At 38.7% G+C, this 18,791-nt stretch overlaps 1 protein-coding gene across 5 annotated transcripts in view; it reads left to right on the top strand.

The window, feature by feature from the left end:
* Positions 1 to 18,791, top strand: part of SLC38A1 (solute carrier family 38 member 1) — a 179,477-nt gene that overhangs the window by 109,137 nt on the left and 51,549 nt on the right. For all 5 annotated transcript variants that reach the window (XM_058189939.1, XM_058189935.1, XM_058189936.1 and 2 more), the window contains 2 exons: positions 4 to 85; positions 15,614 to 15,696. In XM_058189939.1, coding sequence (XP_058045922.1) covers positions 4 to 85; positions 15,614 to 15,696 — 165 coding nt within the window. The remainder of the gene's footprint in view (positions 1 to 3; positions 86 to 15,613; positions 15,697 to 18,791) is intronic.

Raw genomic sequence — 18,791 nt, 5'->3', positions numbered from 1 at the left:
CAGCTATGTTGAGCTACCTCTTTATAGTTAAAAATGAGCTGCCTGCTGCCATAAAGTTCCTTATGGGAGAAGGTGACACATTTGTGTAAGTTGAATTTATGTTTTTTTCTGATTTGATTATTTTGATGGTTGGATGAAGGATTTATATAAAGTGGTTGATGCCAGGAGGAAATGTAGGCAGTCCTCAAGTTACGAATGTAATGGAGCCTGCCCATTCCATTCGTAATCCGAGGATTGGTAGGAGTGAATTGCATAACTTGAATGTGATCACTCCCTGCTTTTGACCACGCGTTGGAATGATCTGGCTGAAGCAAGAGGTGGGTGAGTCTAGAGACCAGAGTGGGTTGGGGTACTTTCTTTCTCCTGAAAGCTCCCAGGAGTGGCCAAGAATGGGTTGGTTTATCTGTTTCCTCTTGAGACCGAACTGTCAATTTCTTGTGGGCCACACTCCCGTCCTCGTCCTTCCTGCCCCAGTTTTGGCTTGGTCTTAACCTGAAAAGATGTTTCAAGTTATTCCTGGCCATTCCTTGGACTTCAGGCTGAGATCATGAGTGGAGACCCCTTTTGAACGGTGGCTTGCTTCTAGCAGCTGCTTGCCGGCTAGTGGGACTGATCAGACGGCCGTTTTTAAATCCAGGCAGCTACAGGCTCGCAGTTGCCTCGGCGGATCGTAGCAAGCCAGGGAACCGATGGGATTGTCGGCCTTTCCCCTCTTGTGACCTGGGATCGGGGCAACTGTAGGCTCCCATTTGCCCAACAGATAGAGGTGCGCTAGAGCCCAATGGGACCATGGGCTCTTCCCCCCTTGCAGCTTGAGTCCCTTGGTGGCAAAGCATCTCAGTGCTTGCTGTGGAGCTCCTTAAATTGAGCAGCGGAGCCAGGGAAATCGTTTGCAGCTCCACTTTGCGTCGCTGGAGCGAGAAGTCCCTGCCTAGTCTTAACTAGGCATACTCAGTGGCAAAAGACCTCTGGAGAGGCATGGAATCCCTGCCCATCTGGGATATATTCAAGAGCCACAGCCTCATTGGAGGCTAATATTACTCGAAATCCCTGCCTAGTTGCGGCAGGCACACTCAGACTTGCCTTGATAAGGCTTCAAGTCCCTGCCTAGGCTCTGCTTGGCATACTGTTTGCAGGCGGACCTTGAGCTTGTAGGAGATTGCAAGCAGTGGCAGTAACAGTCACATTATTTAAATTGAAAAATGGTGAGATTATTAGCACAAATGTACTAAGGGAGGGAATGCCTGAAGGACTGAAGCCTTCCCTCAGTTTGCAAAATTCCAGGCCTCAATTTGCAAAGAATAGAGGCCTAAAATATGAGATCAGTAGCACAAGTAGTACATTTGTGCTAATGATCTCACATGAGATCTCATATGTTAGGCCTCTGTTCTCTGTAAATGCACCAAAAGCCTGAAGCAATGAAGCAGGCAAAGAAACTGTGACAGAGGTGAGCTCTTTGCAAGATAGTTGAGTCTCCGCAGGTTGAGTGCCTGTGAAGATCCCGGGAAGGGGGGGGAATAGGTTGCAGAGCCTTTGTGATCGTTCGTAAGGGTGAACAGCTGCTGTAGTGCTGCAACATTTGTAATTTCAGGGCTTCTTCATAAATGCTAGGGGGTGCTTATCGTGTAACTTTGAACGTTTGCTAAGAGACCTATACAAGCTAGTACTTGTACAGTACAAGCTAGTTCTGTACAAGCTAGTACTTTCCTACAAGTAGTACAAGTAGTACTTTCCAAGTTTTTAATGGAATTAATTAAAAGAAGTGAAAAGTTATCATTTCCATCTTTCCCAATATGGAATCTCTGGAATTGTTTGAAATTATAACCTCTAAGAATTCCCAGCATATTTGTACGTCTACTTTCTGCCCAGCAATAGCTGCTGCAGCACAGCCTTCCACCTCCAGAAAGGAGGTTTTGGCAACGTTTACACCAACTGCCACAGGCTTGTGGCAAGGTGAGGACTGTATTTCTGATTTATCTGCTAATCTTAAATTACTAATAGCACAGACAGTCTCTCAGGCCATTGAAGATAAATTGCAATATATCCCTAGGCCTGTAACCCCTCCAGTGGAGCCTTCTACCAGTCTCCCACAGGGCATGCACTTAACAAGGGACTAGTCCTACTGGCAGGAGACTCAATCACCCGATGAATCTTCTCATGGAGAGGATTCACTGATGCAAGAGGGGAGTCAGGGAGAAGCAGAATTGTCAGAGGATCAAGGATTAACATCTGATGTGCTGGCTTTTTCTGGCCTTTCCCCTTCTGCCATCTTTAAATCAATTCTGCATAAGGCACGGGTGACTGCAGGAATGAGATTAGATCCCACTCTAAACTCAAAAGGTCCCAGAAGCCCCAGTGACTACCTCTTTTCTGAGCCAGCCAATGTACTGGAGGATGTTCCTGCTTCACAATTATTTATAGATGTGGTACGGCAACAATGGACACAGCCAGGGTCGTTCCTAACTCCAAGCGGCCTTGACTGCTGCTTTTACAATCTGGTACCAGAATTGGAGGACCAATTACAATTGTCTAAGGTAGATGCTCCAGTGGCATCGCTCGTCTCACCCTCAGTAGTCTCAGGCGACATAGCAGAAGGGCTGAAGCCAGACAATTAGAAGGTAGAATTGACATTGCTCAAGACGCACCAATCTTCAGCCTGGGCAATAAAGGTCACATTAGCAGCCTCATTTTTTACTCGCACATTGCTGCTATGGTTATAGCAGATGCAACAGAGGGTTCCACCCAGCAAAACCAAGCTCCACCAGGACCTGAATAAACTCATTGCTGCCATGCAATTCTCCGTGGATGCAACCTTATCCATAGCTAAGTATGCTTCTAGATCCCTAGCCTCCTCCATAACATTGAGGAGGATTCTTTGGCTCCGCAATTGGCAGGCAGATGCCAAATCCAAATGGCAACTGGCCTCGGCCCCTTATACAGCGGGTACCCTCTTTGGGGAGGCTCTGGAAATAGTCCTTATAGAAAATAAGGACAAGCATACAGAATAACCCATTAAACTCTCAACTACAAGAACAACTGATTCTCTATAAACACAAACTCAATTTAGTCGAACAGGAAGAACTGGTCAGAAATCTGAAAGCAACCAAACAAATACATTTTGAACAAGCAAATAAACCAGGAAGATGGCTCTCTTATAAACTCAAAAAAGAGAGAGAGAAAAGAACCATCTACCAATTACAAGATGAAAATGGGGAAAACCAATATACAATAGAAAAGAAAAAAGAGATTGCACATAAATATTTTGAAGATCTCTATAAGAAGGAAAAAATAGATGAGGATCAGATTAGGAACTATCTAAGGCAAAAAAGAACTCGAGAAATAAAAGATAAATTGAAAGAAATGCTGACTAAGGATATAACTATGATGGAATTAAATCAAGCAATTATATCCCAGAAAAGTAATAAAACACCAGGCCCTGATGGTTTTCCAGCAGAACTCTATAAGACAATAAAAGAACAAATAGGATCAATAATGGTTGATTTATTTAATGAGGTATTAATGTCAGCTAAAATGCTGGATACATGGAGGGAAACACTAATTTTGCTAATCCCGAAGGAGGATACGGATCCTAGGCTGATACAAAGTTATAGACCAATCTCTCTATTAAATGTAGATTATAAAATATTTGCTACTATTATCGCCAACAGACTAAAGAAAATTTTGAATGATTATATACACTCAGACCAAAATGGATTCCTCCCAGACAGACAAATTAGAAACAATTTAAGAATAATAATGGATAGTTTAGAATACTATGAAGCTCACCCAGAGAAACAGGTAGCCCTTGTTTTCTTGGATGCCCAAAAAGCATTTGACAATCTCAATTGGCAATTTATGATTCAACAAGTGTATGATATGAACTTTGGCACCAAATTTGAGAATATCGTAACAGCAATATATTCGATACAAAAAGCAAAAATTATAATCAATGGAAAAAATACCCAAACTTTTTTTTTTATTGAAAAAGTTTTACAACAACAATTAAATTTTCCCCCCTCCCCCCTCCCTCCAAAACCCCCTCCCCCCCCGGACTTCCTGGAGCAAACACAAGGTATAGTTCCTTAAACAAAACAGTCATACATTAAATTTTTAAAATCTTAACACAATTATAATCTTTCTCTCTCACATAACCTGACTTCTTCCATTAAAATCAAAAATAACATCCTTCATTCAAAAGCAATCCGAAATTTCTTAATCTGATATCTATTTTGAATATAGTCAATCCAGTTCTTCCATTCATTTAAATATTTTTCTTGAGTACTGTCTTTCAAGAAGGCTGAGATTTTAGCCATCTCAGCCAAATTGGAAACTTTCAATATCCATTCTTCTATTGTGGATAATTCTTTTTTCTTCCAATATTGTCCAATCAACAGTCGTGCTGCTGTTATTAAGTTCAAAATCAACTTAGTCTCAATCACTGTACAGTCCGTTGTTATTCCCAAAAGGAAAAATTGCAGTAGGAACTTTATCTTCTTCTTCAGAACATTCTGCATAATCCACCAGATTCTTATCCAGAAAGACTTAATTTTCTTACAAGTCCACCATACATGAAAATATGTAGCATCATCACAATTACATCTCCAACATTTTGCTTGCATATCTGGATACATACATGATAATTTCTTAGGATCTAAATGCCATCTATAAAACATCTTATAAAAATTTTCCCTTAAATTCTGCACTTGCGTAAATTTAACATTTCTAACCCAAATTTTTTCCCATGTTTCCAACATTATTGGTTCTTGAATATTCTGTGCCCATTTTATCATACAATCCTTTATTAAATCTCTTTCAGAATCTATTTCTATCAACACAGTATACAATCTCTTTATATGCCCGAGCTTGATTTCTAATTTGTTTAACCAGATTTTCTTCATTTTGAATGATACCAATTTTCTGATCTTCTTTCCATCTAGCCTTTAACTGTCCATATTGAAACCAAGTATAATTCCTCCCTTCTTCTTTTAATGTATCCAAAGATTTTAGTTGTAAATTTCCCCTCTCATTGTATAAAAGATCTTTATAAGTAATCATTTCTTGTTCTTGTTCTATATTTATATTCTCTACTGCGTGCCGAGGACATACCCATATAGGAATTTTGTAATTTAACTTATAATAATATTTTTTCCAGACACGCAGAAGAGAAATTCTCAACACATGATTCTTAAAAGCTTTATCTACTTTCTTATCATACAATAAATATGCATGCCAACCATATAATAAATCATAACCTTCTATATTCAAAATCCTTTCCTCCGTCAAATTAAACCAATCACTTATTACCGAAAGAACAACTGCTTCATAATACAGTTTTAAATTAGGCATTTTTAATCCTCCTCTTTCCCGTGTATCTTGCATTATTTTCATTTTGACTCTCGCTTTTTTCCCTTCCCATATAAATTTATTAATTCCAATCTGCCATTCATCCAAATTTTTATCTTTCTTAATTATTGGTATCATCTGAAACAAGAACAAGAATTTAGGCAAAACATTCATTTTATAGCTGCTATTCTCCTAACAAAGATAATTGTAATTTTTCCAAGTATTCATTTCCTTCTGAATTTTTTCCATAACACATCATAATTATTCTTATACAATTTTCCATTTGATGAAGTAAGAAAGACTCCTAAATATTTAACCTTTTTACAATTTCAAAATCCTGTTATTTCCACTAGTTTTTCTTTCTGGTTCTTAATCATATTTTTGGTTAACACTTTTGTTTTATTTTGATTCACTTTAAACCCTGAGACCCTTCCATATTGATTAATTACTTCCAACAAATATACACTCGAATTTATAGGCTGAGTCAACATAACAACCAAATCATCTGCAAATGCTCTGACTTTATATTCATATCTTCTAATTCTAATACCTCTATCTCCCTTAACTCTCTTATCTTATCCAATAAAGGTTCCAAAGATAAAATAAACAATAAAGGTGATAAAGGACACCCCTGCCTTGTTCCTTTCGCAATTTTAAAACTATCTGTCAAACTACCATTAATTATTATCTGAGCTGTTTGCTCTCCATAAATTGCCCTAAGTATTCGTATAAAACCATTTCCAAATTGCATTTTGTCTGTTAATTTAAATAAAAATTCCCAATGCAAACGATCAAAAGCTTTCTCTGCATCCAAGAATATAAACGCTGCCGGAATCTGATTTTTCTTTTCCAAATATTCCAATAAATTCACTATCTGCCTAACGTTATTCCTCATTTGTCTCCCTTTTATAAAACCAGACTGGTCAGTGTGAATCCTTTGTTGTACAATTTCCATTAACTTATTTGCCATTATTTTTGCAAAAATCTTATAATCATTATTCAAGAGTGAAATCGGTCTATAATTCCCAGGGCTTAGTACAATCCTGATCCTCTTTTGGTATCAATGAAATAAAAGTAGTCCTCCATGATGGTGGTACTCCTCCTCCCATCAGTATCTGATTAAATAATTCCATAAGTGGACCAACTATCTCATCCTGTAACTTTTTATAATATATTGCTGTAAGTCCATCTGTGCCTGGGGATTTCCCTATTTTTAATTGCTTTATTACCAAAATAATTTCGTCAGAAGTTATAGGCCGATTCAACTCTTCCCTTTGTTCATTAGTTAAACCTTTAACCTTATATTCTTTCAAATATTTATCAATATCCATATTCAATATTGTATCTTTGGCATATAAATTTGTATAATATTCCAAGAAAGCTTTTTTAATTTTATCCTGTTGAAATCGCACTTTACCCTTGTATTCAATTCCTTCAATAGTACGTGCTTTCTGTCTTTTCCTTAACATATAAGCCAACCACCTCCCTGATTTATTGGCATTACAAAAAGTATTATGTTTAGCATATTGTATATTGGTTGCCACCTGATCTGCCATTAACATATTAAATTGACTCTGTAATATCTTTATCGCCTCAGTAGTTTTTAAATCATGTGGATTATATACCAATAATTGTTGTTTCCTCTGAATTTCCTCTTCTAAATCCCTACGCTGTTTTTGTAGTTTTCTCCTCTGTCTACTATTAATATATATCAAATTTCCTCTCATAAAGGCCTTGCTTGCGTCCCACACCATTTCTATCGAAGTTCCCTTATCCAAATTATAATCAAAAAATTCTTTCATTTGTTTTTTACATTGATTTACATTATCCTCATATCTAAACAAATTTTCATTTATTCTCCATGATCTTCTTCCACCTTCATATTGCAACTCCATCCATACCGGACTATGATCAGTTAAACACCTTGGAAATATCTTTGTTTTCCTAACCCTAGAAAGCAAGTCATTGGTAATTAATATAAAATCAATACGTGAAAAAGATTGATGCCTATCCGAAAAATAAGTATAATCTCTATCATCAAAATTCTGCCTTCTCCATATATCTTTCAACTCAAAATTTTCCATCAAATCAAAAAAAGATTTAGGCAATTTTGCATGCATAGGAATTTTCTTAGAAAGAGTTCTTTTATCTTTTCTAATGTCCATTACACCATTCCAATCCCCTAATATAATAAATGTTTTATAGTCCCAAAAAGTCAATTTTTCATGTAACAGTTTATAAAAATTTTCTTGTTGTTGATTAGGTGCATATATGCCAATCACAAGTGTCTTTTTTCCTTCTAAAATCAATTCAATAGCAATATATCTTCCTTGAATGTCCGTTTCAATTAATTTACTTGATATATTTTTCTTCAAATATATAACTATACTATTTTTCTTATTCGGAGCAGAAGAAACAAAATGTTTACCTAATTTCGAATTAATCAAATATTTCTGATCTGATAATTTTATATGTGTCTCTTGCAAACATATCACATCATTTTTAAATTGTTTCAAATAATGGAATATTTTTCTTCTTTTCTGTGCTGAATTTAAACCATTAACATTCCATGTCAAAAATTTATTTGCCATCACTGGCCTCTTGAAGCTTCTGAGCAATTAGCTGAAGACCCTCACTCTTCGGCTTGGCTCCTCCCACAGCTTCAGTAGTAGAATCCCGTTCCTGTCTTTGAAGTCGTTCCTCCATCTCCTTACGCCTAATAGCTCCCCTTGTCACTCTTTGTTCTTGAGATTGTTCTTGAGGTACTGATATCACAGGTGCAGTTTCAGCTTCCCCACTCTGTTTTTCTTGAAGACTTTTATCCACTGTTTCTACATCCACTTTCAATACATTAAAAAGAAAATCTTTTGCTTTCAATTCAGTATCAATTCGATATCTCCTGCCTTGAAAAAATACTGTTAAACCAATTGGAACCTCCCATCTATATTGAATCTGATGCTTCTTAAGCTCTTGTGTAAAAATCCTAAAATCCCTTCTATCCTTTAACATTTTAGCAGGGATCTCTTTCAAAACCAACACCTCCTGTTCTGCTATTTGCAATTTCTTTTGGTATGTAGCTTGCAAAATCTGATTTCTTATTGTAGAAGTTAAAAAATAAATTACAATATCTCTGGGGAGCTTTTTCTGCCTCGCTACCCAAGAATTAACCCTATATGCCTTATCAATTTGAAAATCAACTTCTCGAGGGTCCATGCCTAACATTTCAGCTAAGGCTTCTGGTATAACTTTTTAAAGATCTTCTTCCTTCCGGTCTTGAAGACCCCTAATTCTCAAAGCCTTCTCCAACGCTCTATATTGCAATACCACCACATGATCCTCATTTTTATCCACTTTATTTTGGAGCTCTCCAACTTTATTATCCAAATACTGATTTGCTTGACTAATTACTTCCACTTTATCCTCCATTACTTCCAAATTTTTTGCCAAACCTTGAAAAACCATCAATAAATCTTCTCTAATTTTTTTATTAGTCTCTTTAATTTCTTCCCTAAGTTGATCCTTCACACCATGAATATTATTCATAATTTCTTTAAATCGCTCTTCAGAAACTCTGTTCTGTTCCTTTAATATATCTTCTAAATTAGTTTCAGACCCCCTTCTCGTCATGGGAGCTTTTGGTGGCTTAGAAGCTATTTTATTTTAAGTAAAGTCTCTAATTAGAATTATAAAATCTCAAAGTCTCAAAAAGTCTCCAATTAAAGTTGTAAAATAAAAATTTTCACCTTGCCTCCTATGGAAAGCTTCTATTCAGCTAAAATCCACAAAGACGAGCTTCGCTTTCTCTCACAAGCAGCCTCCAATCCACTTCCTCTCAGACGCCATTTCTTCCTTCACTAAGTTCAAGTGAGAAAAAGTTTTCCCTTTTTTTAAAAAGAAGTAGAAGTCAGCTCTCTTCTTGCTTCCCCAGTAATCGATCACTTGTATTTGTCCCGTCTGCTTTTAGTTATTCAAAACGGAATCAATTGAGCAGAAGTGGGCGTTTTCCTCTTGTCCTGTCTAATTAGCAGGATCGAGCCGAGTCTGGAGTGGGGCTGGGTTAGGCAGGCACCCCTCCGAGACTCTGCATAAGAAAGCAGAGCCCCTGGGGCAATCTTCTGCTATCCAGCCGCTCTTGCTAATCTCTTTCACCCAGAGAAAAGCTTTGAAGCTGGCTAACAGCCGTTCTCCACTGTTTCACCAGCTTTTACAGAATCTCAGTTCGGGACGCCATTCCAGACGTCCTCCGGGGAAAACGAAACCACCGGAAGTCAAAAAAAAAAAAAATACCCAAACTTTAAATATAGAAAAAAAGAGTTCGACAAGACTGCCCCCTATCCCCTCTGTTCTTTATACTTTCATTAGAAGTATTACTAGAACGAATTAAACAAAATCCAGAAATAAAAGGATTGAAAGTCAGAAGTGTAGAATATAAATTGCAAGCATTTGCAGATGATTTGGCTTTTATCATTGAAGAACCACTAGAGAGAGGACAAGCACTAATTAAGGAATTAGAAAGATATGGAACTGTAGCAGGGCTGAAAATTAATAGACAGAAAATGAAACTTCTACAGAAAAATTTAACAGAACCACAAATAATAGAACTGGAAAGATCATTTGGACTTCAAACAACAAGAAAAAATCAAATACTTAGGGATATGGTTGACAGCGCATTGGAAAGCGATAAAGGAGAATAATTACAACAAATTATTACAAGAAACAAAAAAAGATTTAGAATTGTGGCTGAAGATGCAGCTGTCACTATTAGGAAGAATAGCAGCTGTAAAGATGTCTATACTACCAAAATTCCTATATTTGTTTCAGACTGTTCCAGTCAAATTAGAAAAGACCTTTTTTAACGACCTTAATAAAACAATTGGAAAATTTATTTGGCAGGGCAAAAAACCTAGAATAAAAATGAAATATCTACAAGATATGAAGAGCAGAGGAGGATTTGGATTACCAAATTGGGAACTATATTATAGTGCAGCAACACTAGTTTGGTTAAAAGATTGGATCAATTTAAAGAATAAAAGAATAAAAGAATATAGAAGGCCACGACCTACAGAGAGGATGGCATGCCTTCCTGTGGGAAACAGGCCATATGAAACAACAGTATTTCCACAGACATTTGATTAGAGATTCCCTAATAAACTATTGGATTAAAGTTAAAAAGAAACACTATATAAAAATCCCAATTTGGCTATCTACAATGGAAGCGATGATTCACCCAAATAATTTAGATTTGAATAAAATGCTAAAATATAAAGATATATTAAATATTAATGGAAAATTAAAAACACTACAGGACCTCCAAGAACGACTACGGGTTGACTGGTGGGCCTATCTTCAGTTACAAAATCGATACAAACAAGATATAAAAGAATATGGAATATATCTTAAACTACAACAATTAGATAAAATTTTACTAGGGCCAGACAAAAAAAATATTACCCAAATTTATAAATATTTGCTAGAAGTAGAATTGGAAGAAGAAGTAGTGAAAGGATGTATGATTGCATGGGGTCAAAATATTGGACATAATATAAATTTATCAGTGGGAGAAAATATGGAACAGAAATTATAAACTAACAAAATCAGCAGCATACAAAGAAAATGCATATAAAATGTTCTACAGGTGGCACCTACCCCCTTCAAGACTAGTGAAAATGTATCCCAGAATGTCTCCCATATGCTGGAAATGTAAAAATAAAGAGGGGATATATTACCATATGTGGTGGTCCTGCCCCGAATCCCGTAAATATTGGTTAAAAATTAAAAAGTGGCTACAAGAAATCCCGAATGAACAATTGGCTCTAGAACCCGAACTTTTTTTATTGGGGATTTTTTAAAAAAAATACGTGAAGAGTATAAAATATTAGCCATGTGTGCCCACAGAGAGACTTATTATACAAAAGATCATGAATTGCGCAGAAATGGACAAACTAGCTCTGAATTTGAAGGATAAAGAGACATCAATATTTTATGGTATATGGGAATGGTGGTATGGAAAGGAGATAGGAATATTTAGTTACTAAGTATAATCAAGAGATAAAATAAGAACACAAATATGTACAATTTAATGTTTGTCATTATTGCACGGATTATTGTTAGAAGAAAAACACCACAAATAGCTGTTAAGTGATATAATCTTTTCTTTTTCCTTTTTTTCTATGCTTTTAATGTAAAAAAGTTAAATAAAGTATATATATACAAGAAAATAAGGACAAGCGAAAAGTCCTTCCATCATCCTTTAAGAAAGGTGATCGGCGCACTACACCGTACTATCGCAGGTCTTCATATTAGCCTGATTCAAGTCCTTTTCTTCAACAACGCTTTTTCCCTCAGCGAGCAGAGCATCAACTGGATAGGACAGGGTTTTGCAACCAGCCCAGGCAAAACCTCTAGAGCAAGCAGTCCTTTCAAGGGGCAGGAGGTCACACCTTTCATAGACCAAGATGACTACATAACCAAGGCCCCCATTGGTGGCTGATTGGCAGTCTTTGCACCCCAATGGGAGATGATCACGAGCGACCTCTGGGTCCTCAATACAGTGAGGCTCAGCCTCTACCTAGACTTTCTCTCCACTTCTCCAAACCACTTTGTTTGCTGCCCTATCCTGAGAAGCAGCAAAAAGGAAGTCCTCATGGAAACCACCATCCAGCATCTGTGGAGATTCGAGCAATTGAGGTGGTTCTGGAGAGCCAAAAGGGATGGGGGTTTTACTCCACCCTTTTCATGGTTCCAAACTCTTTGGGGGGGTGGGGGCTGGAGAGCAATGTTAAATCTAAAAAAATTAAATTTGTATCTGGTCTATAAAAGGTTCAAAATGAACCCTCACCTCCATCCTAGAGGGAGTTCGGGAGGACAGTTTCCTGGCTTCTATAGACCTTACGGAGGCTTATTTCCATGGGCCAGTCCTCCTGGCATATCGTCAGTATCTACGCTTCTGTTTCAAACAGATTCATTACCAATACAGGGCATTGCCCTTTGGACTAGCATCGGCACCTGAGCCTTCACCAAGGTTCTGGTGGCACTGGCAGCTCACCTCTGGTCAATTCCAATTTGTCTACAATGCTACTTAAATGACATTCTTGTGCAAGCATCCTCCTTCAATGAGACCATGGAAGCACTGCAGACAACGATCACCATTTTACGTCAGCACGGATTTTCCGTCAATTTTCCAAAGAGTCATCTGGTTCCAGCCACAAGGCTCTTGCACTTGGGGACGGAAATTGACATCAGGCTGGGACAGGTATTCTTTTCCCAAGACCTCAAGGACAACCTGACTTCCCTGATATGGCAGGTAAGATCAGAATGACAGGTTCCACTTTCCTTATTAGCTCGCTGTGTCATGCATTTCAATAGTATTCTGGGTGAGATTGCACACCAGGACCCTTCACTGGTTCATTCCACTGGTGGATGTCTCAAGCACTGAACAATGTCTGCCTCTTCAAGGAGCCCAGTCGCATCACGATTACATCAGATGCCAGCCTTTTTGGTTGGGGGGCTCATCTTCAGGGCCACATGGCTCAGGGCCATTGGACTCCAGCGGACCTGACCTACAACATAAATTGGCTGGAGCTTTGGGTGGCGCACCATGCCCTTCACCACTTTAGGAACATACTCCAGCATCAACACATCCTCATCCTCACCGACAACGTGACAGCCAAGACTCACATAAAACGTCAGGGAGGCACCCACTCCAGGGGCCTCATGACGGAGGAAGAGCGCTTGGGGAGGTGGGCGGAGAAGCACTTGCTCTTCCTCAAAGCAGAGCACATTGCGGGGATGGCAAACATACAGGCAGACTGCCTCAGCAGAGGCAGGAATGCAGAATGGAAACTGGATCCCAATCTATTCCAGGAACTGACTGTGAGGTTTGGTCAGCCAGTGTTGGACCTGTTTGCCTCCCCGCAAATTGCTCATCTACCTCGGTATTTCACCAGGTTCCTGTCATGGGAAGGAGGGGACCAACGCCTTACGCAGCCCTTGGCCCAGGGGACTATTCTATGCTTTTCCACCTCTTTACCTCAGTCATACAGAAGGTAATACTAGAGCGGGCGGAAGTCCTACTCGTGGCTCTCCTAGGCCTAGGTGCCCATGGAGAGGATCTCCCTCAGCCAGGGTGTCTTTCACCATGCGGAGCCTCAGTGCTCAACTTGACCATCTGGCATTTGAGAGGAGACTCCTGAGGAAGGACAAATTCTCCTCCAAGGTCATTAGTACCATTCAAGCTTCTCGCAGACCATCTGTCAGCCTCCACTCCAATCCTCACATCCTTTTGTACACTTTATATTCAGTAGTTAGATTGCAATGGGATTTTTATGTGTAATGTAAATAGCTCATTGATTCAGGTTAAGTAGAGAGGGCCCTTTAAGAGTGTCGTCTGACATGAGATCAAGGGGAGGGGAGATTGATGTTAGAACACGGGCTTTTCAATGGACATTGCATTCCTGAGATGATTTACAGCCAGAGACCTGTGGAAGAAGATTACCACGGGGGGCCGAGAAGGAGCTGGCATTGGACCAGACCTTCCTGACCTCTTGGGTGGGGGGGGAGGGACTAACGAGGGGATATGGAATGTTAGCCATATTTAGTCTCAGATCCAACTTTATACTGCTGCAGTCCGGATGTATCTAGTAAAAGTACTTTTCTTTATTTACAAATAAAGTCAAGGTGTATTTTTTCCTAAATATAATCAGAGGCAGCCTGACACCATCTACGAATCATATTTACGATTCAACATGGACAGCCTTTTCTAATTGGTGTATGGTGAGGACCCTTGACCGCACCTCAGCATCGGGTCCTCGACTTTTTACAAGACACTCTGGACAGGGGCCTGTCCCACAACACCCTCTGTTGACAGGTAGCAGCACTGTCCATGGTCTTGAGGTGTGGGGAAAAAACATCCCTGGTTCATCACTCGGTTCTTAGATGATTCCTCAAAGGGGTGGTACCAAACCACTGGTAGTCCATAGATGCCCCACATGGGATTTATCTAAAGTATTCCAGGCCCTGACATCAGCACCCTTCAAACCCTTACAGACTATGAGCTTGCAGTTCCTGACCTTTAAGGTCGCATTTTTGGTAGCTATCACTTCTGCCAGACACATTTCAGAACTGGCAGCTCTTTCAGTCTGACAGGATTTGTGTGTATTCCATCCAAACAGGGTAGTCCTCCAGATGGATCCCTCCTTCATTCCCAAGGTGAACTCCTGGTTTCATAGGGCCCAGCAGGTCATCTTGCCAGACTTCTGCCCAGGACCTACCCATGCCCTGGAGTGAAGGTGGCATACCTTGGATGTTAGGAGGGCCCTCAAAATTTATATCAAGAGGACTTCCCACACTCGGAAAATGGAGACACTCTTTGTGTCATTCCATCCCTCCTCTACAGGTGCCAAAGTGACCCCATCAACTATAGGCCGTTGGCTGCAGGCTTGCATAGCGACGGCCTACCAGGTTCAGGCCTTACCAACACCTCAGAGGGTGACGGCCCATTCCACTCGCAGTGCGGCGACCTCTGCAGCATGTGCAACATAGGCCTCCATTGAGGACATCTGCAGGGCCGCCACTTGGCCTTCCCCTTCACCCTTCATCCATCATTATAAGGTTGATGTGTATGCCTCGGCTGAGGCATCCTTTGGGCGGAGGGTGTTACAACGAGTACATGAGGATGCCACAGGTACCAGCCAAGCAGTTTCCCACCTGTGAAAAGGGGTAGGCTTTGGTAAGTCCCATTCTTGGCCACTTCTGGGAGCTTTCAGGAGAATGGGTGGTAGTCCTACCTGACACACCCCTTCTCTGAGTAGCCCCAGGAGTGGCCAAGCCCCATCCTACACACCGCTTGACCCGTGGTATGGGCATTAATGCTTGACTTTGTTTGAGTTGTCTTTGCAGCTATGTCCTTGCCGAAATGGGCAGGAAGGAGGAGGATGGGGGGCATGGCCCAAAAGAAATTGACAGTTCGGTCTCAATAGGAAACAGATGAACCAACCCATTCTTGGCCACTCCTGGGACTACTCAGAGAAGGGGCGTGTCAGGTAGGACCAATACCCAGTCTCTGGCACTTCCAGTCTTCTCTTTCAGGATTCCTTTTCTTACTATCTCAAATAGTAAGCTGAAGTAGAGAAACTAGATAGCTCTTATCATAGATACAAATTGAAATCTTACACATTTTGCAGATTTCCAACCCTGATTTAAAATTTAACTACTTTAAACAAATGGGAGTTCAGAGTAAAAGTTATCTTTTGTTTTCAAAAATGTTTTATAGAGCCTGGTACGTGGATGGGCGAGTTCTGGTCGTAGCTGTGACCTTTTTAATAATTCTTCCTCTATGTCTTCTGAAAAATTTGGGTAAGGATAAATTATCTTTTTTAGACTAAAAGATTTTTGAAACTTAATTTTAAAATGTCTTTCCATCCCTTCCTCCTAGGAATGGAGACTTGAAAGTGCAGTTGGGTACAGGTTGAATACATTTGATTGTTTAAGACACTAAATAATGTCTTTGTTTCATTTTTCTATTTCTGAGATTGGTTATGTCCCCAAAAAGTTCTGCACTCCCTGAGAACAGTAAATAACATAGTTTGCTTCAAATAAACAGTTCTATTTAAGATATATTAATACTAAAAAAACTGTATAAACCTTAATTTAGCAAACATCTTAGAATGTTTATAAAGTCAAGATATTCTTGGGAGTCCTACCCCAGAATACTGTTGTTTCAAATCTTAATTTTACCAAGACTCTGCTTCTTGCTTATTGCATTATAAGACCCCTATATTTACCACTTGAGAGGTTAATCATCTACAGCAGTGATGGCGAACCTTTTCTGCACTGAGTGCCCAAACCGGAATGTGCGTGTGCACCAGAGTGCCGGAAACCTGAAGACCAGCTGGTCAACGTGCACACCTGGTCGTCAGGTTTCCAGCATGCATGCGCGTGCTGGAAACCAGAAGAGCAGTTGGCGACGGTGCCCATGCCCACAGAGAGGGCTCTGTGTGCCACCTCTGGCATGGGTGCCATAGGTTCACCATCATGGATCTACAGTGTATAACAAGCTGTCCAGATTTTTTTTTCATAAAAGTTCACGCAGAGAATCTAAAAGTGCCCCTTACTTTTTTATTGTTTACAACATAGGAATGCATTGGGTAATGTGGGGTGGAATTTTGAAAAGAATTAAAACTAGAAGAAAAAAGTAATTAAATTAGATACAGTTTATATAATTATTACCCAATTATATAATAATTGCCCCTTCTTTTCATACTAAGTATTATAATTTAGCAGCAAAGGTTTGAAGCCCTTGCATTATAATCTAATATTTTCTTTTTCTTCTAGAAATTGTGATGTTTAGAATATAAAGTAATATTTTTGCAGTCAAGAACTTTTACAGTCCCATGTGAAGCATGTTTTTTAATTCTAGTAGATTTCTGCTTGAAAATTGCAGGTTAGTTTCAAGACATAGGCAAGAATGATATTAATAGTGGATTAGCTTATTGCCAGTGAAGTTTTAAATCGGTTGAGTTATTGCAAAAGAAAATTGGATTACTGGAAATTATGAAATGGCAGTTTCATTTCTTGATTTTACAATTTGGTCAAGATGTAGTACTCGTTATAAATTACTGAATTTCTGACATGAGAAATTGTTTTCAATTATTCTATATTTAGATGTTTTTCGAGAATATTGCTAAAATATTAGTTATTTACAAGAACTTAGAAATGAAAAGCTAAAATATCCTATATTAACAAATCACTGGCTGAGAATCTTAAATAATATTAAATATGCATTTTTTTAACTTTGTCAGAGTTTATGACAAGCATTGGAACAATTGAACAAAAACATTTTGAGATTTATTTATTTATTCATTTAATTTCTATGGCTGCCATCTCAACCAGGTGCCTATCTGCAACTTTCAAGTCTAAAATAATAAAACATTTAAAACCAATTAAAAGAAGTAAAGAAGTAAATATATATAACAGCTGAAGTAATTATTCAATTTAAAGCCAAAAGATGGGGCCTTAATACTTTCAGAACTCCAGCTTTCTATTGATGAATAGGCTGCCTATTGACAGAAGGACTGATCAATATCATTCCATGTGGACAAGGTATAATTATGTGTTCTTTTTCTTTTGTGTTTTGTATTTTTGTTTATATTCCCCCTTCCCATTTTTCCCTTTTCTTTCTTTTCTTTTTCTTTTTTATATATTAAACAAATATATTTTTTTAAAAATGTAAAGTTCACCCAGGGCCAGTGTAATATACTTGGATCAAGAAGAGGCAGATTCGGACTTCCGGGTTGGCTCCGTTGGCAATGGAGGTGATCTGTTTGATCACCAACCTCTGGATCATGTTGGACCGCTAAGACAGCGACAATCAGCTGCCCAGCGGTTCGAAATTCCCCCTCTTCAGGCGAAGAAGAGGAGGTGAGCGAAAGAGGCAGAGGTAGAGCTTCCCTAGAACTCCTGGAAGACACCAGGGGGCCGGAAGGGATAAGCCTCCTCAGAACTTCAAAGCGCCCCAGATCTGAGGCTTTTTTTCTGCTTCGGCAGACCTAATTGTCACGACCAACTGCCGGGACCGATTTTAGCTTAAAGAAGAAAATACCGGACTGAACAGAAACGGGAGAGCTCTAACTATAAAAGCAAGTAATTAAATCAATTCCCTGTTATTTTTTTTTTAAGTTTTGGAGTTGACTTCAAAGCGAAAATGGCGGCTGTTCTTTAATGAGCTAAGCAGTTGAAAATGAAAGTGTTACAATTCTCACTGTTTGCTGTTTATTGCTGAAGACCTGCTGGAGATTTTTTAAAACATTGTAACGAGAAGGGGGAAGAGACATTGAGACTGTTTCTTTAAAAGACTTAGAAGATTTATACGTAACATTAAGTTAAAGAGAAATTTTAAGAGATGGCAGCAAAACAATTAAAGATAACTGTAACAAAAACCCCAGGAACATTAACACCGGGAGTTTCTCCAGCACATACAGCAGATATAAAATCACTAAATTTGGAAGCACTTCAGGATAATTTGAAAGATTTTATGAAAGAATCTCTTAATGATGCTATGAATTTGCAAACCTCTCAGATAGAAGATAAGTTTAAATTAATTACAGAAGAAATGTCAGAGATGAAAAAGCAGATGTTAGAAATTCAAATTGGAAATAAAGAAGTCAAGGAAGGTTTGGTGTCAGCAGTACAGGGTTTGGCATCAAATGTGATTTTATTGGAGCAGGAAGTAGAAGAAATAAAGAAAGTTAATTTAAAATTGGAAAATAAGATTGAGGTAGCTCAAAGTAAAATGGATAAAGCTGATGATGAAATTGTTTTGGTACAATATAGAGCTATGGAATTTGCTTTAAGAATACGGGGCCTAAAAGAGAATAGACAAGAGAATTTGAAGCAAATTTTTTCTGATGCCTTTACGGTAGCTTAGAAATTACAGTAGATCAAAGAGAAGA

Source organism: Ahaetulla prasina, chromosome 7 (assembly GCF_028640845.1).
Source record: "Ahaetulla prasina isolate Xishuangbanna chromosome 7, ASM2864084v1, whole genome shotgun sequence".
Taxonomy (NCBI): Eukaryota; Metazoa; Chordata; class Lepidosauria; order Squamata; family Colubridae; genus Ahaetulla; species Ahaetulla prasina.
Note: the sequence above shows the minus strand (reverse complement) of the source record. Positions and strands in the feature narration are given on the sequence as shown.